The sequence below is a fragment of the Pezoporus wallicus genome, unplaced genomic scaffold (genome assembly GCF_028554395.1).
Source record: "Pezoporus wallicus isolate ANWC-B61680 ecotype Strahan unplaced genomic scaffold, APGP_CSIRO_Pwel_v1 contig_6978, whole genome shotgun sequence".
Taxonomy (NCBI): Eukaryota; Metazoa; Chordata; class Aves; order Psittaciformes; family Psittacidae; genus Pezoporus; species Pezoporus wallicus.
This window is the reverse complement of record NW_026637190.1, coordinates 256,180-281,923: the sequence shown is the minus strand read 5'-3', so window position 1 is coordinate 281,923 and position 25,744 is coordinate 256,180. Positions and strand designations below refer to the sequence as shown.

The window sequence follows — 25,744 nt, the reverse complement described above, 5'->3', positions numbered from 1 at the left end:
TTGTTTGCTGCTGTAAACGTGTTACCTGACAGGAAAAGGAGCAAAGCAAATATGAGCAGATCTGATTGTTCCCCACATTCAAGTCATACTAAAGAAAGTTTTAGTCTCCCGACTTCCTCCTGCTCTAACAAGTCTTGGTCACCACCCAGTGGAAGTCACTCTCAACTACAAGACTCTTACAGATAATTACTTCAGGAGGCACTAACAGCTTCATGCATTGAATAGCAGATATAATTGGAGTAAAGTGCTTTAAGTGCTCTCTCCGGTGAATAACAGTCTAGTCCTTAATTTCAGCACCAGAATACATGCACTTTGACTGCTCTAACGCAATTTTCAAGGATGGTAATGGTCATAAAAACAACTCTTCAAATGACTTCTTGATATTTTGTGTTTATTTTCCATCGGTGACATCCCATCTTACTTCTTCAGTTTACAAGTCCAAGAGAATATTAAAGAAATGTAAGTGCCTGCACTAGAAACTGAAGCTGCTGTCTGGAAGCTTGGCTCTGCTCCTCCTCCTTTATAGGACATCACTAAGGAGTTACTAACATGAAATCTTGCCTGACAGCTTGAAGGTAGAACAAAATGCACTGTTTGTCTTCCTGCTGCTGTCTCACTCCTGTAAGTGACAGTACAGAAAACTTAACTTTATAAGCATCTTCATGTAGATGAAAATAGAAACAGCAACAGATTTGGTCATCAACCAGAAGGTGCAGGATGCCAGTGGCATATCTGTGAGCTGCCCTTGCAAATAAACTTGTTAAAATTAACCACTTTACATCCCTAATTCCACATTTCTTCCAGAAAATACCCCTTCTTCAAAGTGAGTTTAAAACAAGACTATCAACCATGCCTAACATAACTATCTGGACTGTATTTGTAAAAAGCATGCAAGTTTTTAACAGTAAAGACGCTTAAATGATGCAAAGCCAAATCTAAAGCTGCTGAAAATAATATACTAATTATATTAGTTTAATTCCATATACTGATTTCCTTCATCATATTGCAAAGCATTTGTACCACACAAGGAAACAAGGCAGAGAAAAAGGTTTAGCTGATTAAAATGTGAGGTGCATTGTCTGAAATAGCTACTTGTGTGCTCTTCAAGCACAAGTGAAAAATCCAAAATTCCTCTTAAACAAAACACACTGAAAAGAGAGAGACCATCAGAGACAGGAAAGTCAAACTGACTCGAGGATTTCTATTGGTTTGGCTGTCAAAAGGCACACTAAAAGCAGAGAACAGACGTTATTAAATAGATTAACAACCTACTATACAATTCTGCACTGTCACTGGTGAGTATTTAAAACAGGCATTCTTTGTATAAAAGATGGTGATGAGAAATGTAATAAAATATACCTTTAAAGAGCAGACAAACGTTTAAAATCTATGGCAAATACAAGATTCAAACTTCACTAGTTTTCCCTGAACGCATAAAAGGCTGGGAGAAATAGAACTGAGTCAGAGTTTAAAGCTGGTGTTATCACACACAAATATAGTTAAGATGATCACAAGGACAAGGGAAGGACCAGACTGACCAATACTGCTTTAAAATTAAAGTACAAGACATTTGTCTCTGATTTAAGGCCTTCTCAGCTGCTGTAAGGTCCATTAAACTTTCAGTCATTAAAAAAGTCCAACGCAGGACTCCTCTGCCACCCCTTTTCAGGGTACCAAAAGGCAGGTGAGAAATTGTCTCAAGAAGAGACTCAAGCATTAGACAAATAAACCATTTTCAGCCACATATTTTTGAGTAGAATATGAAACTTTCACTGATAAGCACTTTTATTTATTGAAGTCAGACACTATAAAAAATATATGTATTAATATGTAAATACTTTTTATTAAGCACTGCATTATTTATGTAGCGCTACAGGAATAACTTAAAAGCTGGGAATTCTGTTTCTTGTGAGCATTTAAAGAATTTTGCTGCTGTTTTAATAACAGCCAAGGAAATAATCTGCATCAAGGAATTCTGGAGATAATGGTAGATACCATGAAAATTGCTTTCACTATGCTCCAGACATCATCCCTGAATTAAGGAAGATTGTCAGCTCCACATCAGATCTGGCTCCTTAAGAGAATGTAAACAGGAGTCACACAGATTTAGATGAGTGCTGTCCCAGAGCCTGCGTGGTGCGGACACCCTTCCTAACATTCCAGACAATCCAGAAAATAGAATTTATCTTTTCTACTTAATTTGCTTGAAATGTCAGAGGACATATCATAGAATGGGCTAGGTTGGAAGGGACCTCAAAGCTCATCCAGCTCCAACCCCCTGCCACGGGCAGGGACACCTTCCACTAGAGCAGCTTGCTCCAAGCCTGTGTCCAACCTGGCCTTGAACACTGCCAGGGATGGGGCAGCCACAGCTTCTCTGGGCACCCTGTGCCAGCGCCTCAGCACCCTCCCAGGGAAGAACATCTTCCTTAGATATAATCCCCCGTCAGTTTAAAGCCACCCCCCTTGTCCTGTTAAAAAGTTCCTCTCCAGACTTTTTGTTGGCCCCTTTAAGTACTGGAAGACTGTCACAAGGTCTCACTGGAGCTTTCTCTTCTCCAGGCTGAACAACCCAAGCTCTCTCAGCCTGTCTCCATAGCAGCGGTGCTCCAGCCCCCTGAGCATCCTTGTGGTCTCCTCTGGACTCACTCAAGCAGATCCACAGTTTCTACCATAGGTTCACCCCAGCCTGCCTCTCCCAGGGCCTGGTCACCAAGCAGCCTGCCAGTCAGAAGTGTGCCTGTCCATACTGTCTCCACAGAGTCACTGGAACAGGGATGCCTACATTGGCTTGGGAGAACAGCACTTAAGGTACAACCTGAAGGTTGCAGTTGCTAAGTACAGGCTATCCTACACTACATTTGTGTGACTAGAAATTACTACAAAGAGAAACAAAATCACAACACATGGTCTGCTTTATGCAAAAATCACCCTACTATTGGGTAAAGAACTTCACTGACATCCAAAATTAGCATGATCCCCTTAACATCCATGTTCTGTTTAAGGGTTTTATCAGTGAGAAATTGTTCAACAAAGACCCTTCCTTCCACTCGGCTCTGGAAGGAACAAGAAGCTCCTTCATTCAGTGGGAGAAGCCATGGAGGAAGCAAGCCACAGAAAGCTACATCAGGCATAACCAGACATCCACTTGAAAGTAGCACAAAACTTGCTACCTCTTATAATATCCTACTGCAGCTCACCCTACTAGGGCAGGAGAATCTATACAGCCTAACAAAGGATGACAGATGGAAAATTCCACTGAGCTTAATTAGCTCACTGCTGTTCCTGGATGACTGATACTGATGCAACTGTAAGATGGAGATATTTTCTTTTTCCTAAGATGCATTCTTACTTTGGTTTTACTACTTAAAGGTGTAATTGTTGTTCAGTCAATAAAAACACCAAACAAGTACAAGATATGCAGTAATGCTTTGAGTTCAGCTGATAAAACTAAAATAGACACTATTTTCTCAGGCTACAGTGGATACTTACATGAAGAGTCTGGTATTTGTTGTATCACTGCATGACATGATAGTTTTGTAAGTTTTACATGAAACCAGAAGAATAACAGTGAAAAGAGACTGAAGGTCGTAAAGATTAGAGTCAGATACATGTATTGGGTTTGCATGGCAAGGTTTTGGTAGCTGGAGAGCTACAGAGGTGGCTTCTGTGAGCAGCTGCTAGAAGCTTCCTCCATGTCCAGCAGAGCCAATGCCAGCAGCTCTATGATGGACCAGCTTCTGAAGAAGCCCGAGCCCCTCAGTGACAGTGATAGAGCCCCTGGGATAACATATTTAAGATGGGGGGAAAAGTTCCTGTGCAGAAGGAACCATAGGTGCAGGAAGCAGTGAGAATATGTGCAAGAAACAGCCCTGCAGACCCCAGGGCCAGTGAAGGAGGAGCAGGAGGAGGTGCTCCAGGCACTGGAGCAGAGGCTCCCCTGAAGCCCAAGTAGGTGCACGTTGGAGCAGGTATCTCCCTGCAGCCTGGGGAGGACCAACGCCAGAGCAGGGAGATGCCTGAAGGAGGATGTGACCCTGTGGGAAGCCTGTGCTGGAGCAGGCTCCTGGCAGGACCTGTGGCCCCATGGAGACAGGAGCCCAAGCTGGAGCAGGTTTGCTGCAGGACTTGTGACCCGATGGGGGATCCACATTGGAGCAGTCTGTTCCTGAAGGACTGCTCCCCATGGGAAGGACTCATGTTGGAGAAGTTCATGGAGGACTGCCTTCTGTGGGTGGGAGGGAGTCCACGCTGGAGCAGGGGAAGAGTGTGAGGAGTCCTCCCCTGAGGAGGAAGGAGCAGCGGAGACAACATGGGATGAACTGACCACAACCCCCATTCCCTGTCTCTGCACCACTGGAGGGGAGGAGGCAGAGAATTCAGGAGTGAAATTAAACCCAGGAAGAAGGAGGTGGGGGGAGAAGATTTTAAGATTTGCTTTTATTTCTCGTTACCCTACTCTCATTTGATTGATAAGAAATTAAGCTAATTTCCCCAAGTCAAGTCTGTGACACTGATAGCTGAGTGATCTCTCCCTGCCCTTATCCAGACCCACAGATCTTTCTCCCTCCCCTTTCAGCTGAGGAGGGGACTGAGAGTGACTCTGGTGGGCACCTGGTGTCCAACCAGGGTTAACCACCACAACACATGAGCAAACCAAATGTCCAGAGAATGCTGAGAACCTGTAGGAAAATACTATTGCCTGAAGACAGTGATTAGTAAAACCAAACTGAACAACAGAGTGGGAATAGGAAAAAATTACAAATCAAAGGCTTGTGAAATTCCTATGAGCAGCCTCACTCAACTGTACATAGCAGCAGACAAATCAGCTGGATTCCCAAGGATTAGGATGAAGGCATTTTGTATTTATTTTGTGAAAGGTTAAGTAATGTTCCCCTTTACCCTGGCAAAAATACATCACGCAAAGAGGATTTCCCAGGCTACTTTGAAATTAAAAAAGGAAAAAGCTCAATTCCTTATCCAGCACCAAAATATACTTCACTTTGGCTTTGCTTTTCCTACTTTAATATTAAATCTCCCTCATCTGTCTTGATAAAATAAATTAGAAGGCATTTTATTGTCACTGATGTTGAGCTATCCAAAACAAAGAACTGGTTTAGTGCGAGGTGTTCCTGCCCATGGCAGGGCAGTTGGAATTGGATGATCTTAAGGACCTTTCCAACCCAAACTATTCTATGATTCTAACCAACATGGCTCAAACCAAAACCATCTTGTCAGCTAGTCACATCAGAAGTTACACCAAGTGTACAAAGTACGAAATCAAGTAACTTGCATTCCACTGCCAAACTATCTTGGCAAGAAGATACGTTCTCTACCCTTTGCTGTTGGTCTCCACACAAGAATCTTTGTGTCCCACACTTTCTCTAACTGCAGTACAAGCTGGACGGCTCTTATGTCACCTAAAATCTTCTTTAATCTTCTGAGAAAATCCAGAGTGTTTTCAAACAAAATTTAACCTGAAGGCATTTAAAACTGTCCCAAAAGAAAAGCCTTAAACCATCAATAAATTAGGAGCAAACTTCCTGCCTTCAGTTTTTTCTGCATCAAGAAAATTCCTAGTGGATTCTGTATTTTCCACAGAAGCTCTCAACATGAGTTACACGTGTGAGATTTTCTAGGCTGGAAGAGACATTTAACTCCATCACGTAGCAAACTACAAAAGTCCTTCCCAACTCTTGGGCTACCACAGTTTTAAGTGGAAACTCCAAGCTTGTCACTGATGAAGTTTACTTTTCCACATCCAGGAAAAAATTGGCCTGTCTACAAAGTTTTTTGGGACAACCCCCTCAGACATAACCACAGAGAACTCTGTACTTCAAATTTAACAAAAAGCACTCCCATGACCTATTTTCCTTTAATATGATGGAGTGGATTTGATGCTAAAAGACAAAGTTGCTCTCTGATGTATCTGCTCACATCTCATGACCAAGCCTTAGCTGTGACGTGATGTCTGACAAAGCACATGCCTGAAAGTAGAGCTGAAAAGAGCAACTGGCCCTGAAGAGTAAGTGAAGACTGAAACCCAGCTTGTGGAAGAAAAGACGGACAGAAGGCAGGATGTGAAGCTGCAATAGAAAGGGGAAGCCACTGCGCACACAGTAACTTGGAGAACTGCAGACTCACCGTAAATGTAGACGAGAAAGTATAAGAGTGAGCACGCAAGAAGACAAGAGCAGGAACTAGACTTAGACCTACTGTTGGTGAGAGAAAGCATGCTGGAGACATGCTCCAGAAAGTGAGAATGAGGGCAAAACAGAGGAATATGAATCAAGAGAAATGGGAAAGCCTGGCAAGCAACCAAGAGGATGGGAAGCAAATGTACAGAAAGTGTCTGTACCCCAGAGGGACAGATCTGCTGAAGAACCATATGAAACAGGCATCTGTTTGTGACTAGTAGTCCTGAAGCAGCCCCATACTGCATGCAATTTAAGCTCTATGGAAACAAGACAAGTGAAATTCATTAATGAAAGCTTCAGGAACAAATTATCACAACAATGGTATATAGACAACCTTTATTCTGATACTTCTTAACTTCTGAAAGCCAACCACAGCAACTTAATCATTTCAAGGTAATTTTCTGCCGTGTTTTTAGAAGTTTGTTTAAAATATAACCTTTCCCAAATGGTATTTTACAATTAGCAAGGATAAAGAAGAAGGACCCTGAATAATCACAAGAAAAATTCTAATTAAAATTTGTGGAGGTAGGGATAGAAAAGATAATAGAATCTTAACACAGGAAGAAAATATCCTATACACGTTTCATAAGTAAGGCCCCAAGAAACCACCATCTCTGCTCTGCAACCTGAAAGCACAAAGCTGAGAAGACAAAGAAAACAATTCAGTTAGACACCCAGAAGGTCTGTCCCCTGCAAGCAACGAAATGACGAACAGAAGAAACTATTTGACCTGAACTTTGTTCCCTAACTAATCAAGCTATAAAACAGTCTGGATCCTCAGACAATGCTGCTGCTTCAAGTAAATTGAGACCTTAACATTTAATCTTCTATTTTTTATAAATCCAAGTTAATATAATGATCAGAACATGGGATGTTTTAAAGCACTTGCCCATTAGTTTACAACCCATAAACAAGACACTAAAAAGGAGCAAACTCATGAAATAAAGGGTGTTGATTTTAAACTGTAAAATAGTTCAGAGGCAAAAACACCCAAAACCGATGCAGTGATGAAGAGATAAATATTTTTAACAGTGTGAATTAATGCTTAAAACATGGGCAATGTGCAAACAGCTCTACATGTTTCTAAATGTACACGTGTACAAATTTCTTACCAGGTACGGGTAAATCCAGCTTTGCTCGTTTCAATTCTGACATAGAATTTTGGAGGTGGTCTATTACATAGTCATCTTCATAGAAGAAATTCTTGGCTAAAGTGTCCTGCAGAAATTCTGCAAGTTCTTCCATTCGTAACTTCATTAGCCGCTCTATACAAGAAAATATTATACATTAAAATATGAACATTGGAAAATGTACTTACAACATCAGATGCTTTTGTTTTCAAAACGGAATGAAAAACGCTTATGAACTAAGCAAACATCACAATTCTACATCAGAAATCTATAAAACGCATTAAAAAGTCATCTGCAAACATTAGAATTCTACATCAGAAATCTCTAAAATGCATTAAAAATTCATCTGCAAATAAATACCAGGAAATGGTTTTTTCTTATCACTCCCTACTTAGGACAATGCTTTCCAAGAAGGGGCATCTTCAGAAACTAACTACAAGTCATCCTTCTTCAGCCTTCTTATGTCCAACAGCTTTAGTTCCTTCCTTTTCAGCCTGCATCCTCAATTTACAAGACACGGCTGTAGATCTGTACAACATCCATCATCTCTCTCAATAAGGGCTTTGAAAAGCAATAAAACATTTTGAAAATTGATATTTACGGTATCCTCATCCACAACTGAATCAACTTCCAATGAAATGATGATGGCACTTCTCGCTTCAGAACCATTGCTTCAGGCTCTCTAAAAATTCAGGTACTTTTTGCTACTTCAATCAAATTCAGGTCGTATTTTGAAAATCGTTTTACAGTTATCAGATTATTTTTCTTTCCCTTTTCACACAGCAGTAAGGCCATGTTTCCCACACAAACTTACACGGCTTGCAAGGCTGCAACTCCATAGCTGTGTAGCTTCTTTAAGCATATGTACAACATCACAAGTTCTAGAATGAACAATTCCCATACATGAGCCATAAAAACTGTTTCTGCACTGCAATAAAAATGCTCCTAGCATTGACAGTTTGACTGGATAGCTGTACTATCAATCATAGAATGATTTGGGTTGGAAGGGACCTTAAAGCTCATCCACTTCCAACCCCCTGCCGTGGACAGGGACTCCTTCCACTAGAGCAGCTTGCTCCAAGCCCCTGTGTCCAACCTGGCCTTGAACACTGCCAGGGATGGGGCAGCCACAGCTTCTCTGGGCACCCTGGGCCAGCGCCTCAGCACCCTCACAGGGAAAAACTTCTTCCTGATGTCTAATCTAAATCTCCCCTGTCAGGTTAAAGCCATTCCTCTTGTCCTATCCCTAAAGGCCCTTGTCCAAAGCCCCTCTCCAGATTTCTTCTTGGCCCCTTCAGGCACTGGAGCTGCTCTACGGTCTTCCTGGAGCCTTCTCTTCTCCAGTCTGAGCAAGCCCAGCTCTCAGTCTGTCTCCATAGCAGAGGTTCTCCAGCCCTCTAATGATCTTCACAGCCTCCTCTGGATTTGCTCGAGCAGGTCCACATCCTTCTTGTGTTTTAAGGGTAGACAAGAGCCTGGATAACAGATCAGAACCCATCTTCTGCCAGCTTCTTGCCAGTCCTCTAATCTCTTCTCTTTTGACATAAAACACTCTCAGTGTTCTGATGACGGAGGAGGTTGCCCTGTACTTGCTAACCAAGCAAACCTGCACTGGGACATTTTCCTCAGGTCTTCCCATAAAAAGACTTGTGAATAAAAAATATTTTGAAGTAGATGTCTAGTTGTAAATGAAGAAGAGAAACCAAAATGCAAAGCCTAAAAATTTGTTGCTACAAATTTAGTTAAGTACGATAATTTAAAAAGGAACCCCTTTCATTTTTCAAACCCGTTTATGAACAAACTAATGTTTGTTCATAACGTTTGTTCACAGCCCAGTGAGACAGTGAGGTAGTATCACCCCAGTTCAAAGAGGGTAAATTAGCAAGCAAATTAAGACCCCAATTCTGCAGGCTCCAAGCAGACCTCTGAATTCACATAAAGGACTTCACTAAGAAAGCCAAAGTCCCAGAATAAGACTGTTCCAAACTCAAAGTACAAGGTATCATCATGAGAAATGCTCGGTGTTATGAGACAATAATTCATCCTCAAAAGCTTTTTGGATCCTTTGGAACCAGGCACAGACAATCCTTCTGCTCAAAATCTCAAATTTCACTTTATCCAAAGGCAAGGGATTGAAGAGGCCACCCAGACAGGCTATAGAAATACTGATTCTTAATTCTATTCTTGGACAATAGTATAGAGACACACACACACACTGGTGGTTCCCCATTGCTAAGCTGTTTGCTGATAGAGATTCAGGTATTTAGTGGCACACCCTGGATTCTTTATGTGCTTTTATGGTTAGCTTAAATCCTGGAGGGGCTAAAAGGCATTTCCAGATCATGGAACTATGTCCCCCCCCTGCCCTGTTCAATCAGCAATACTACTTGCCTCATGTCAATGTTTAAATATCTTTCTTACTATAAAAGATATTTTTCTTTGGCAATCACACTGTGTTTGGTCTGGCTTGGATGGAGTTACTTTTCCCCACAGCAGTGCTGTGCTTTGCGTTGGTAGCTGGAAAGGTGTTGATAACACACCAGTGGTTTGACTACTGCTGAGCAGTGCTGCCATCAAGACTTCCCTCCAACACTCCCCCATCACCAGCAGGCTAGGGATGTGCAAGATCTTGGGAGGGCACACAGCCAGGGCAGCTGACCCAAGGCATATTCCATACCATACGATGTCTGCTCGGGAATAAAAGTTTAGAGGATGGAGGCGGAGAAGGGGGAGCATTCGTTACCGTGATGTCTGCTACACCTACTAAAGCCCTACTTCCTGGGAAGTGGCTGGATATGACCTACTGATGTGAAATAGAGAATAAATCTTTTGTTTTCCTTTGCTTCCATGCCTGGTTTTTGCTTTATTAAACTACCTTTATTTTGACAAACAAGGTTTTTACCTATCTTATTTTCTCCCTCCTTCATCCAGCACAGTACAGGATCAACAGAGCAGCTTGATGGGCACCTGGCACCTACCCAAGGTCAAGCCACCACACACACACACTTTAATAGAGCAAAGACTGAGCTTTTTTGAGCATAAGGAACGAGAAATGCCTGTCAGACACAGTATTAGGCTAATGGGAAACCAAGATTTTCGCACAAGGTCAAGGTACACAAAATAAAATCAAAACCAGCTGAATCTCTGTTTAGCATTCATATGTTTGAGAGATGTCTTACTTTTGTGTAGTTTCAGAATCGTGTAAGACATAGCAGTGAGAATCCGCTCTCCTTCAAGTAGGTAGATATCCCATATCCTGAGGCTTAACGTAAAGGGAGTCTGAAATGACAGAATCAGGCAACACTGTTAAAACAGTCTATCCAAATCACAATTAAAAACAGAAATAGAATATGAAAAGCATACTCACATGACCAAGGAAACAGTGCAAAAACCATTTTGTTGTGTAAAAACCAGTGGATATATCCTGGGAGTCCTGTAAAAAGTGCAGAAGTTTAAAATCCAAGTAATTCCAGTACTGCTTTACACTGTCCATAAAAAAACATTTTCACCTTGAAGCCAATGCACCCAATATTCACCATAAAGAATTAATTTAACTCCATGAAACACTGTTACATCAGTCTAACAAACACCATTTCTGTCTTTTATAGTTTTCCTCAGCAGCTTCACCATCTGAAGTAACATGCATCTGGAGATGTAGGGGTATTAACACATCTTAGTCTTCCACTCACTTTTTTGGGACGGATGTAGCAGAGAATTAAATCCCCTCTGATGAAATTACATCAACAATCTGCCACAACCAAAGCTCAGGCACTGTGTCCATTCAGTCTTTCATTTCTCTGTAGCAAGGCTGCAATTCATGCTGAAGGTAGAAGGGATTTGTCACAAGGATACCTATCTACTAGAAAGCAGCTTAAAACAGTTGAATTCTTCAAACACAGGACCTAAAACCAGCACTTAGGCTGATAAGGTATTTCATTTCTTAACTAAGGGGCCTCATTTCCCTAGAGCATAGATGGTGCATCTGGTATGCCACCCCTTAAAGGGAGGCTAAAGCTTCTTGGCACTTCCATGGAGCTCTTCAAAGTTCGTTGAGGGAGAACTCAAAGAGGAAAAGCTGAAGTAAAAGCCAAAAATTTAAGAAATTCTGCACTTGAACTATGGGATAACACCCTATTTTTCTGCTTGCCACATTCAGCCTTTCCTAAAATTTAAAGTATACAAACACGGAATTGGCAATGGACCAAATCCCTCTGGATCATCTGCAGGCTTTACTTCAATCTTTCAGTGAGGTAAAATGGGTTCATCTAAGAGATACATTCACAGTCAGAAATGAGGAAAAATAAATCTTAGTATAATTGAAATAATCTTTATGACATTTCCATTTCGGGAGTCTTTACAGAAAGCAGACAGAGCAAAAAACACTTTATTCTGAGATTTTTCTAACCTGTAAGAATGGCCATCAGCCTACTGAAAGATAGATATAATGGACCATACCTTTCCCTCATAAAAACCCTGACTGCTATTAAAGTCAATGCCACTAAACCAATTCACACAAAAATAGAAACAAGTTCTGATTTAAACCTGAAACGAAATTCATATAATAAATACATAGAGAGTGAATGTTTTCTGGATCCCTTTAAACAAGTGGCCAAGAACTCCCTCAGAGGGAGCTATCAAAGCCTTCTATTTGAATGAGCTTTTCCAGTTATTAAAGCAACTTCCTACACTTTTCTGAAACTGTCTCTGCCAACCAACCCATGTGAGGTGGGGGGACATGAGGGATGGGGACAGATGGCAGAATAAAACAGTTCTTGGTCATTAAATGTAGTAATAAGAGGTATACAAGCAATATACAAAACACAGTAACGTGCCACCTCAGGCTGTAGCACCTCAATCATGTATAATTATTCTGGGAGTTTCAGAAAGTGCCTTTTGCCATTTCCTGTTAAACCACTCAGTCTTCTTGGGATTATTCTAGACTTTCTTCCTGAAATGTGGTAACCTCAAAAATGAGAGTAAGACTGCATTTCTAAACAAGAATCATCACTTTGTAACTGTACTGGAAAAACTAAATCCAAAACTTACAGAGTCAAGGTTGTAAAAGAACTTGCCTTGGTATTTTCCCTTTTTTATGTTTTAGCAATATGACAAGATCACCTTGCATGACTAATTTTGACTCAACCTTTTAATAGAGGAGTGGTTTGGGTTTTTTTCCTAACCAGATCTGCCTAATTCCATGTTATAAACAGGTCTTACAGCATGTTGGTAAAAAAAAAGACATTAAGTTCTACTTTACAACACAACTGGCACACATCAGATGCAATTCATCATTGCCAGGGTGCTGGTCTGATCCCACATTGTCTTATTTTGTAAGGAGATAAATTCACTAAACAGAAAATAGTACAGTCCTGGAAAGGTAGCAGTCACTCTTCAAAGATGTTGCTGCAACTGAGCATCTCTTACACTACCTTTTAAGACTTGAACATGGATTCTGACAGAACCAATGCTGATTGTAAAAGCAAATTCTTGACTACTGGAACAGCATTTTTTTCCGATCAGAAAAAGAACGTGGAATAAATACAGCTGATGTTAGCAACACAGAGCGTATTACTTCCTATTTAAGAGCATTAGAAGAGATAACACAACATTTAGCTTCATGAAAATCCTACTGTGTAGGTGCAAATATCAAAACTCTCTTATAAAGGCTATTTTTTATAAACAGAGATTAAAACTTGTTGGTTGCAAAACCACCTCTGTCCAGAGATGAGCCAGAGGGCTCTACATACGATAAACTCTTGCTTCAATGTTTTAGCATCAGCTTGCTATCCAGCAGTTTGCACAAGGCCATGTAGAAGGTCAGCATATTTTCAGAGGTGAAAAGCGAGATGGATACCCAGTTTAATTACTCTTAGGAGTAACTCTGTCAAGGTGCACCATAACTTGGTCTATAAAGAAAACAACAGCACTTCTGCCCCTTCTGTTTTGCACGTTTTTTTTCTGAGGTTTGAGGTATTCTTAACCTGGTGGGTTAACCCGAAGTGAAACAAGGCAGCAGGCTGTAAACAGGAATTGCTTTTATTGTGCTGTAAATACTTACCAAATGCTCCTTAAGTTTGGTCAGAAATTTTGTCAGTACTTTGTCGTGATGCTCTTGATACCTCAACAGTTTTGGGAAACCAGGAACAAAAAAACCTAAGAAAAGAAGTTGACCATGTACTATAAAAATGATATTAAAAATGCATTCAGAGCCCCAAGAACATCATTATTCTATAAGGCCACTGAATATGAACAGATATTCAGCAAAATACTATGAAGTCCTCATATGGATATGCACATACTCTTTCCTCAGTGACTACAGCAAAATATCAATACATTCCCTTAGTGACTACTATTAGATTAATGATGCTTGAGGACAGCAGATCCACCAGTCCTATGTTAGTCTACCCATTCTAATACCCAGGGGAAACCAAAGTTTTAATTACTCTTTAAAAACACAGAATTACAACCAACTTTTAAGAGCAAAGAGACATAAATCAGGATTATGCCCAGCAAATTCATGCTAGAGGGACAAACAGCATAGGCAGTTACTAGAACTGTCTACACTGAAGATCATAAAGATGACAAGAGGGATATTCTACCAAGACAAATATAATGAATATATAGTATAAAGACTGTGCGCTCACACAACTGAAACTAAGGGCATATAAAAAGTACCGAGTAGTTTTAGTGATCACAAGCTGGAAAAGGAACAGGCTGAGATCCCCTTACGACTGAGCTATCAGCACAGCTAAAGGCTCAGAGCAAGCATATAACACTAGCCAAAAAACCTTGAGATGTAAAGGAAAGCTAGCACAGCTACCCAGCAGGAAAAGGAACCACTCAGAGAAGGTCCTTCGGAAAGCTGAAGCTGTGTTCAGATCAGAGATGCTCAAACACTGGCAGTACAACCATGTGAGAGAACAAGCCTCCCCCCGAGAAAGCAACTTCCCAAAGGCATTAAAAAATACTAATAGATCTATTTGTAAACCCCTTGGAAGCAGAAAACCTGACAGAGAGTTTGTAAGTTCAACAGTCTGTGAAGATTTTTACAAGTGCTCAGAGAAGATAAAGTCAATACTAAAACCAAGTTTTTGCATGGAAACCACTGGGGAGGGTCCAGAACACTAAACAGCTCTAGAACTCAAAGACCAAGCAGCTGAAACATGCATTATGTGAAACCTCTTGCTTAAAACAGCAGGAGTCTGGGAAGTGGCTGACATGACACCAGCTTTTCTTCCTCACCAGCTACCAGATGAACCCTCTTATTCATTACAGCAAGGTGAAAGGATGCCTACAGAAATCAGCCTGAGAAATCCGTGTTAAGAGCTCTCCAGTAGCACCACACTCTAAGGTCAAAAGGGGACAGTGACAAAACACAAAGACATAAAATCTGGAATGCATTTTCAAATCCTGTTTGCAGTCTATGGCATCTTAAAAAGGCACCTACACCTATGTGAAGCTCCCACGTATCAAAACCAGAGTTGGTATATAATAAGTTGATTTAGATTTACTCCCCAAAACACCTAAAATCTTCTATGACCTTTGAGGATTTCAACATTCCACACAGTTGTAATTGCATAGTTCTTGATTATTATTAAATATATGGGGTAAGATGCTTTCCGTCGGTGTTATCATTGTGGAAAGCTTTGAGCAAGCATTTGACTCCTGATGGATTAAAAGCTTCACTAAAGACACAGACCCTCACGCCAGGCTGCACCTTTTTGTTTTTGAAGGCAATATCTTTGCAGAAGTATAAACAGGAAAATGACCAACTAGTACTTTGCCTAGCATGTGGAGAACATCCAAGAACACAGGATGCTAAAGGCTGGGCAGAGAAGAGATTCAGAGCAGTCCTGTGGAGAAGGACTTGGGGGTGTTGGTCGATGAGAAAATGAACATGAGCCAGCTTCAGTGTGCACTCACAGCCCACAAAGCAACCGTATCCTGGGCTGCATCAAAAGGAGCGTGACCAGCAGGTCGAAGGAGGTGATCCTGCCCCTCTGCTCTGCTCTCGTGAGACCTCACCTGGAGCATTGTGTGCAGTTCTGGTGTCCTCAACATAAAAAGGACATGGAACTGTTGGAACAAGTCCAGAGGAGGCCACGAGGATGATCAGGGACTGGAGCACCTCCTGTATGAAGACAGGCTGAGGAAGTTGGGGCTGTTCAGCCTGGAGAAGAGAAGGCTGCATGGAGACCTCAGAGCAGCTTTCCAGTATCTGAAGGGGGCCTATAGGGATGCTGGGGAGGGACTCTTCATTAAGGACTGCAATGATACAACAAGGAGTAATGGGTTTAAACTTAAGCAGGAAATTCAGGTTAGAAATAAGGAAGAAGTTCCTTACTGTGAGGGTGATAAGGCAACTGGAACAGGTTGTCCAAGGAAGTTGTGAGTGCTCAATCCAATGGCAATGCTCAAGGCCAGGTTGGACAGGGCCTAGAGCAACCTGGTCTAGTGAGAGGTTTCCCTCCCCATGGCAGGGTGGCAGGAACTGGATGATATTAAGGTCCTTTCCAACCCAAACCATTCTATGATTCCATGAAAAGCCAGGGAAGGAAGGTATCACCATATTAGAAAGTTTTAAGCAAGTAAAAGGAGTTAGTTCTTGCTGAAAATTTCCTAAAAAGCCCAAAATCTACTTTTCTGGCTTCCAAGAACTACAGCTTTTCTGAATTACCACACCATTAACATCTACAAAAGATGCTGGAATTCCTGGAGTTTTTCCATACCAGAAGCCATGGAACATGCACAGATCATACTAAATTTGGCATAGAAAGAGAGAACTACCAATGACATAAAAGTAAAAAGACCATGAGAGCAGGAAATGCTGTGCAAGGCAGAGATAAAACCACGGAAGCTGAAGTTAATACTAGATACAAGTGCATTTTTAACTACAGATTCCTGTCCTACTGAATGACGGCACAACTGCAGTATTTAATACATTCTAACACATTATTTAACACATTCTAACACATCCTAGGTTTCCACTACTATTTTATTGCTATACAAATCCCTACACAACCAGCTTTCAATTGGTTACATTCCCTAAGAAATTAAGAGGAAAGGAAACCATCTGGTTTTCATTAAGAACTATCTGAAAGATATCACACGTAAAAAGAATTACAATACCATTATGGGTAAAAGGTCTAATAATATCCAATAGTTCCCCAGTATAAAGACTCCATTATGCCTTATTTTGACTATATAGACAGAAAAGCATAGTTCCATTTTCAAATAATTTATGACTTGAAACCTAACATGTACCAAATGACAGGAAACTCCATACCATGCATGGCATGCTTTGGACCAGAGAAAAGCTTCACCAAGGCCCAGAAGGCATCTTCTTCATTCATGTACATAAGGAGTAAAGCTGTGATCTGGCTCATTCCCTGACAATATCCAACTTCCTGAAAATCAGACAGTGAAACATTACAACACTGAAAACAAAAGCCTTATAACCATGAGCTCTCAGTTCTTCCTTCACCTGGTGGAAGAAAGAGGATGCCTGACTTAATGGTGTAAGTTCCCTAATTATGACACCACCAAACACACTTAACATTGAAGTATTTACAACACTGATAGATAGAAGGAATTATTCACAACCCTTCAACTGAAAAGTAAATGGAAATCTTGATGGTTCATTTGAACTTTTTACTGATGCACAAGCCCCTTGTCAGTACTAATAATACCAAATAACTGCATCTTGCTGTCCAATTGGATGCGTTTTAGTTGTAATTCAAGGGAGGCCTGGGGAGAAGAGCTCTTGCTTTGTTTGGCTTTACAGTCAGGGCACCATCTGACAAACACAAGACTTTTCTAGAGTGACCTGTAACTATAAATCTGCTCAAGTTTAGAAGCCCATAGCAAGCAGATGTAATAAACCTGAAGAAAAAAAAACCTTTATTGTTCCATACCTGAATTTGGGTATTTCCTCTGCCATTAATTTCTACTTTTGTGGCAGGAATCAAATGTCACTGTCATTTAGCTGCTCAGCTAACCCCACTGATAACAACTGAGCCTACATCCTCACAAATACTTGGATTAAGTTTCTTCAGGTTGACAAGTTCTTAGCAGAATTCTGCTCTAGAGATAAAACCAAAGCATAAGAGGAAAAATGCAACATTAAGTGCAAAATAAAAACCTCACTGCAGTATTCTCATCATTACACTTTAACAGCTGATGATACACAGTATTTTTCAAGCAAATTGATACTAGTCCAATTTTATAGGACATATATACAGGTTCTTCCAGAGTTTTACTTCTCAGTGAGTCAAGGCTGCTTGCAAAGAAAAGCATATGACAACGTAACAAGTGGAAGACAACAAATTCTAGCCTTTTATGGGCCAACAAATGTGAGGAGACAGAAGCTGAAACAGGACAGAAATGTTCTATCCCCTGGACCTTTTAAAAATGGAACAGTGCTGTTTAGAGTAACTGCTTGATTCTGCTTTCTTCTTAACTTTACATGCTTTTCCATTGAATTGTAGGGAGCTGCTGCTGGTTAGAAAATGAAAGATGTACAAAAATGATTCAAAAGGGCTCAAGGAATGAGAGGATAGTTCATTAAAACCACAGTTAAATGGGGACATGACAGGATTTCTGTTTCTTCTTTTAGCATGCAGACAAAAAACATTACAAAACACCTAAATTTCTAACCCTTATGTCTGGAAAACATCACTCTAACAAACCCTCATCCAGGACTGCAGCCAACACCAAGGGCTTAAGTAAAGAAGATGCAGCCTTTAAAATCATTCTGCATTTGTTAGACACCCCCCCCCCCCCCCCAGGTTATGAAATATGCCTGTTTACTCCAACACACATCTTTCTGCAGTGTCTTCCTTCCCATTATTCAAATAGATCGGAAGCATTTAATGAAATGGGAGGAAAATAACAGTAGTTAAAAGTCCAGCGCAGCACAAACTCATGATTCCTATTAGACACTATACTTAGTTTCAGTTGACCGGTATGCACAGTTCAGTCTGTCCAGTACGATACTCACAATGCTGGTGAGGCGCCAGCACAAGTTTCCCAGAGAAGCTGTGGCTGCCCCATCCCTGGCAGTCTTCAAGGCCAGGTTGGACACAGGGGCTTGGAGCAAGCTGCTCTAGCGGAAGGTGTCCCTGCCCGTGGCAGGTTTGGGTTGGAAAAGACCTTTAAAGCTCATCTAGTTCCAATCTCCTGCAAGGAGCAGGGACATCTTCACCTTGATCAGGTTGCTCAGAACCACATCCAGCCTGGCCTTGAATGCCTCCAGGGCTCATGCATCCACCACCTCTCTAACAACCTGTGCCAGCCTCATTGTAAACAAGTTCTTCCTCATTTCTATATACTTGCAAAGGTCTCTGAAATGTTTGTTTGGGGTTTTTATATGGAGAAAGACACAGCATTACAAGTTACTATCTTCTGGCATATTCAGAGAAACTACATTTAAGTGTGAAGGTACACAACTTACCGTATTATATATGGAATATGCAGCTAAAACATGGAATAAAGATTGCTGCCTGTAGAAATAAGAGTAGAAAAGGAAAACATTATAATATTGTCTTTTGTAAGAACAGACAGGCATAAAAGTAGGGAACTTTTATTTGTCTAGCAATACAGAACAAGATTAACCACACCTTACAAAGATAAGGTTCTGATTTCAAACCAACACAATATTTAGCACTTTTCTGATGTTTTATATGCTGGAAGGTTTAAAAAAAAAAATACCTGTAATACTTTGAGAAGACAATGGCATCAGATCATCATTTTTACAGGCAAAGTGAAACACAGGATGGACTACATTTCAAACACAGATTTATTCTGAATGCCAGAACTTGAACCACCCCAGACCTGATTTCTGTGCTTGCAGAACACTAACAGCTGTTCCCAACTTCAAACAGAGACGTGGAAGAGTTGAAATGCACAGAGCAGCCACAAAGGTGTCTTAATCTTGGCAAACAAAGGCTGCTTTAGGTGACTGCTACTGCCAAAGTGAAGAAAAACACCACCAATTCTGACTCGACCTCCTATGCTCGGTCCTCCTGAGTGTACTGATCTCCAGGTACTTCAGAGGTGGAATTACAGAGAGCTTTCTGTAAAACCAATCTAATTTGTGAAGGCAGTAAGACTAAAAGCATAAAACCCAAACCAAACCAAAACTCTGCTCTTCTCAAACTGGGACATCAAAGTAATGCCAGGGAGCTCTCATAATGAGTTTTTAAACTCACACCTACTTTTTGGGATCTGCTCAGGAGAGAATTTAGAAACCTGAATGCCTCCTTTCATCTATGACTACAAATGCTATTAAACTGCTGAGGTCTGCATGCTGTCCTTTCTCTGTCCAGTGAAATTCTCTGTCACTAACCGAATGTATAGAAACAGACATTAGCAGGTTAAATAATGAAAGCATAAGCCAAAACCTGACCGTTTTCTATTGGGAAGAAGATGCATACTTGGAGAATTGTACCAAAGCATCCAGGTTATGGCATTTTTTGTTGCCCTCTTGCAGAAGTGAAGCTTGGCTATTCTTCAGAAACCAGAGCAAAGTGTAGCCTCGGGACTAGACATTAAGCTGGAATCTTATTTTACAAGGACAAGCTGAAAGGTCCCAAATGTACACAGAAAGCTCCTATATCTTCAGCTGACCATATGAAACCGAACACAAGAGCTCAATCTCGTTCACAGTAAGATACATTAAATAATGGTAATTTCAGTACTATTTACACTAGGTGATACCACTAAAGACCTGTAAAAGAATGGAACTTCAAAGACATACAGTCTACTTAAAAGTCAAAGAAGCTATTGATTCACCCAGGGGACTTTTATTTCATTGCTATGTGAAATGATTCTGAATTTTTCATTGAGGCATCACTGGAAATGCATTAATATATGTCCAGTAATACCAAGATCTATTCCAAGTGTGAAATTGCTTTAGGCTGCCAAAGGCTTTCCCGTGGATTCGGACGGCATTCTTACAACACAGCTGCAGGGGCTGGCGCTGGCTCTGCTTCTGTTAACCCCAAACTGAGGAGGTAGGAAGCTTCTGCTAACATCTAAAATGTGGGCATAAAAAATAACTGAGGCCCAGAAGCAACACAGTCATTTTTGCAGGGCACTGTGTCAGTACTGCTGAGAGGCACAGCACCTCAGATACAGATGGCACTTCTCAAACAGATATATATACACATAATGTGTGTCTGTATATATACACATAATGTGTGTCTGTGTGTATATATGTGTGTATATATATATATATGTGTACAGTATATATGCATGTATATATGTATACACACACACACAGAGTGGCTGCACAGAACAGCTCTCAGCTTGGGAATTTTTGCTTTGGACTCTATCCTGTGTTACACCCATCAGAGAAATTCCCCACATTTAGAATTTGTCCACAAAAGACCTAGAATAATACTCTAAGAAAACACTTGGTTTATTATCCATTAAAGTCCACAGATCTTTTGAGTATTACTTTTGGAAAATAGCTGACTACTGCAGAATGTGTCTTGGAAAGAAAAGGAGATTAAAAACTGAACTAATAGTCACAGAGGGGAAAAAATACCCTCTTCATCTCAGCAGGGTGCTGATGCTGCAAAGCTAGCAACAATACTGATGTTTGTATCACCACTTGTTTAATTTCTAAGCATTTTTAAAGCTGACAGCTGCCTAATATTCCTCATCCAAAACCAACAAACCAACAAGAATTCTGAAGGAATCCTAAAGTATTAAGGCCTACCTCTGTAGATAATTAAATACTGACATATAAAATACTCTTTTATTTGGTTGTCAATTACCTACTAGGAGAAGAGGAACATAATATCCAAAGGAAGGCTAAAATCTATAAGCTATTAGGGATGCAAAGAGTTATTTTGTTTTTGAAAATAAATCTTCATTTATTAGTTTGGAGTTCCCATGCTTTAGTATTTACAATATCTGAGACTTTTTATTAAATATGAAGCAAGAGGAGAACAGCTTAGAAATGGTCTTCTCCAGAATGCTACTGACTACCTCATAGTTAGGGGAAACTAGCTGAAGTGACTAGTTGGTTTTTGCAGTAATAACAGCAGTCACACAATCATGTGTAGATAATCCTGCTCTGAAAGTCTGGAGCTTACATTCAATATGCTTGACCAGGTCAGAGAGGCTTGAGGCAGATCAGAAACCAGTTTTAAGGTAAGCAAAGTGAAACCTTTTAATTTACTTACTTAACCCCATATCTGTCTCGAAACATGATGTGATCTCTGTATGTTCGATTTACATCAAGATCAATTTGCCTAATATCTGGTGAAGACCTTCGCGCGTGACACTTCAATTTCTGGGAAAACAGTAAAGAACACAAATTAAGTTTAAAAATGTGAACTGTAAAACAGCAGAAACCTGCCTGACTACAGCTATACTGAAGCATCTGCCGTCTCGTAATTGAAAACACTTACTGTAACAGCAAGTCCCAGAGTAAGAGTTTTAACTTCCAAAATACATATATACAGGTTCTGTGGAGTCAGAATTCACACAGTATAGATGTAAGAAGACCAAGCCCATAATACACATTTTTGTGGCACACCATTCACTACCTACATTCAAGGCTGTGTTTCAGCACTTCATATTTCTAATTGCCATTTCTCAGGTAGGGACATCACTGGAGAAAGACAGAAAGTGCATTTCACTACTCAGGCACAGGAACCTAAGATGCAAGTGCTCCAGACCACACTTTTAGCAAATGATTTAGTGTGGTTTTCATACTTTTCCTGCCTTTTTCTCTAAGCAGAAGTAATAGCTACAGAACTACCAGTTATTATCTAAGTATAGATAATGGACATTTCTCTAGTCATTTCCTCTGTCTTTCTGTTTTAATCTAATTCAGTTGTAGAATACCTCTACTTTAGCACTTGCTTTAACATTTTATAAGTAAATCCAATTTTGCAATTGAATACTTAGGAAACCTGAACAGGTTAGATTGCCACCTTATATTTTGCACTTACAATAATCTTCTCTTGCCATACACTCATTCGTTCTCATATCTGTCCCAAAAGTTGAGTTTGCCAGATACTTCTAACTGGATTCAACATGGTATTTTCAAAACATTACATCTTCATAGGCATTATTAGAGAATACCACTGACAATCTAACAGCTGAGTTCTACACATTCTGGTTGAAAAAAAACAAAGATTCAAAACCAAAACTAATTAAAACCCCACTAAGAAATACCAAAACTAAGAAAAACAAGGGATCAAGCAGGGAACAGTGACATTCATTCAGTCTGATGAATACAACCAGAAGCTTCAGACCTACCGGGAATGACTTGTAAATCACTGAACCAACTTTAGGAAATGGTAAAAATGGAGAGCAGTAAAATGAGCTTACTGCAAATAAACAAGCTAGAATAATATGAAATAAACTCTTTCTACTTCTCTATTTGAACTACAAACACTTCTTTGCTTTACATTGAGCACTAGATGGCATTAATCATTTCTGATGATGAATTCACCTATTTTAAAATGTTTCTGGTTTTATTCAGTATTCTATCCCACAACTACATCATTCAGCATGAACTCTGTTTTACCTCTCTTGGATCTGCTACTAATCTTACTTATGAAGTTAACAAAATACACTAGTCAAAGAGCAGCCTGTCAGACTAAAGAGAGAGAAATCTCTTAAAAGGAAGATTACAGATACCAAAATTCAGATAACACAATACCAACATCAATCTTCTTTCATGACTGTACAAGATCCCTTGGCTACTCAGACCCAGAGTCTCAGCTCCAAAAGAAAATGCCAAAGCCAGACAAGAAATGCATTTCCTTGTAACTCTGGATGTTACTTCTTTAAAAGGCAGTGAACAGTTAAATTCCTGCTTTAATTTAAACACTCTACAATATTAAATGACCTTTCTGTTAGCTAAACTCTCCCTGTAATCCTTCAGCAGACACACAATGAGGAAAAGACAGACTTTTAAGGGCTTTAATCCCCTTCTGCCTAACTTACTAGCCTGCACATGAACCTTATTCTCCACTCTTGGGTCTGAAATTGAGCTCTGATGGCCATCAGCTGTATTCACACTGACAGAAAAAGTAGTTATTAGAGAAAAACTTAGAGAAACATGACCACAGTAATTGAGAGGTTGCTGAATCGGGGTAAGGATGGGGACAGAGGGGTAACAGATTATTTTCTTTATATTCTAAGTAGGAGATACACTTAAGTGGTCAATTTATGCCTGTAGAATTTGGTGGAGTTAACAGCGTGTCACGACTTGCACCTCTGAGAATACAATTAAGTAACCAGACAGTGCTTTGTAACGGATATCTAAGCTTCACTTGCAGATGAGATGGTAGAAAGATAGCCAGCTTGTTCTGGCCTTTACAAGATTAAGGCACCAACCTCCATCCCCTCAGAATACTGAACTCTTCTCACTGGACCTCAGCTAACAAGGCACTTCCTTAATGGACCTTTCTCAAAGAGCTGCAGATTCGGAGGTTTCTCTTTTCTTACTGGGACAGGGTTGGGTTTTCTTATTTTGTTTTACTTTGCTTTTAGAAGGGGTTTTGCAAGTGCTTGAGGATGGGAAAAGAAATGGAAAGAAGATCAAATTAATTCTATGAATTGCAGAAAATCAGCTGGAAAAGTGCTGTTCAGTAAGTAGGCTTTTTCCTAGCTAAAACACACAGTAAATTTCAACACAATTTCTTATCCTTTCTTTTTCTTTTAACATCACATAACAATAAAAGCTTAATAAAGCCGGTATTCTTAGTACCTAGCATTTTTTGATTAGTATTAAGTGGAAAACCTACAAACTCACATTATAGAAGTCGTTCATTTCTTCTTTCATTTTAGGGATGTCGAGTAGTAAAGACCAGACTTGCCCTCTGAACTGCTGTGGGATTCCTTTATAAATTCTGCTATGAAACTGTAAAAATAAAAAAACCAAACAAATGTAAATGCAGTAAAATCTACAATGGCCTGAATAAAGGAAAAGTGACACATAACACGCAAGAGAGAGAAATACAAGTATATCAATTGTCCTAGCAAAGAGATGATCTGCTAGGGACAAAGTGTTCTCTGCCTTTTGAGGGATTGAAGGATCCAGTGGCATTATATGGGACACAGAAAGAAATGGACACACAGACCAACACATCATTCTGTGCAGGTTAAGCTTAGGAGCCAGGGCTTTCTCATGTAGAAGCAATCAAATTTGATACAATCACAACTGTACCACCTCTGCTGAGAAGCACTTATTTACAAATATTGAAAAGACTACTCCAAATTTTGTAACTCGGACCCAAAAAATCAGGTTTTTTGGAACACAGTATTTCAGGACAAGCCACAGATAACTGGCTGTAGCTACAAACTATTAATGGCAACAGCAAAAGGCAGTCAGCGATACCACAAAGCTTTAAAGATTACCAGTAAAAGAGGAAAAAAAAACAAAAGCATAACTGATTTTGAATTTGATTTAAAACAGTGTGCTGAAATGTAGGTATGGCCACCAACCAAACCTGAGACCACCAAAAACCCCAAGAGATGCCAATTCTAAAGTTAACAGATTCTAGATCATATTTCTCAACTATCAGGTTTTTAAATACATATTAAAACATTTCCACAAGCACAAGGTATAAAAGATAGCTGTAGAAAGTGTAGCTGAAACACAGCACAATCTACAAATGCTCCATGCAATTCTTAGCTGTGAAACAGAAAAAGAAATTCCCCATTCCCAACATATTCTGTTCTGACACATAAAACTTGAATTAAAAATGGGTCATAAGGGGATAACTGAGTACCTGTGTGTAACTAGAGGTGTTATATAAACTATGAGTCTTGCCTCTGACATGCTGCTGCTCTGGCACTCCCATTCACTGGTTTGGTTCTTACTGGGCTTATCCGAAAAATCAGGAGCACTGACAACTCTCTTCCTCAGTTCTACTCTGATTTGTATCTCTGCGCTGCAGCACTTAGGTGCATGAAGAGCCTCTAAACAGAGGAAGGTGGAGGAGATGTCTAAAGACTTGGCTTTACACAGTCAGGAGAGACTCAAGATAAGCAAAGCCTCAGGGCAACTGAATCCAAGTACTTCTAAAAACATGCCAAGTAACATTCTCATCTTTCAGGAGACATGGCCAGGGGATCTTCTTTCAAAAAAAAGTCCAGAGGAAGCCCACAGAGATGCTCCGAGGGCTGGAGAAGCTCTGCTCTGGAGGTAGGCTGAGAGAGGTTGGGTTTCTCAGCCTGGAGAAGAGAAGGCTCCAGGGAGACCTTACAGCAGCTCCAGTGCCTAAAAGGGCTGACAAGGAAGCTGGAGAGGAGCTTTTGACAATGGCATGTAGTGACAGGACAAGAAAAGAATGGCTTCAAGATGAAAGAGGGCAGATTTAGTTTAGGTATTAGGAAGAAGTTCTTTCCTATGAGGGTGCTGAGGCGCTGGCACAGGGTGCCCAGAGA

The 25,744-nt window shown here is 40.3% G+C and overlaps 1 protein-coding gene across 3 annotated transcripts in view; it reads right to left on the bottom strand.

Annotated features, from left to right (window-relative positions):
• The window catches only part of USP6NL (USP6 N-terminal like), a 117,463-nt gene that overhangs the window by 6,526 nt on the left and 85,193 nt on the right, over nt 1-25,744 (bottom strand). For all 3 annotated transcript variants that reach the window (XM_057403769.1, XM_057403765.1, XM_057403768.1), the window contains exons 6-13: nt 24,108-24,215; nt 21,520-21,629; nt 18,780-18,828; nt 16,614-16,734; nt 13,386-13,480; nt 10,695-10,760; nt 10,507-10,606; nt 7,310-7,462 (exon numbers count right to left, since the gene is read on the bottom strand). In XM_057403769.1, the coding sequence (XP_057259752.1) occupies nt 7,310-7,462; nt 10,507-10,606; nt 10,695-10,760; nt 13,386-13,480; nt 16,614-16,734; nt 18,780-18,828; nt 21,520-21,629; nt 24,108-24,215 (802 nt within the window). The remainder of the gene's footprint in view (nt 1-7,309; nt 7,463-10,506; nt 10,607-10,694; nt 10,761-13,385; nt 13,481-16,613; nt 16,735-18,779; nt 18,829-21,519; nt 21,630-24,107; nt 24,216-25,744) is intronic.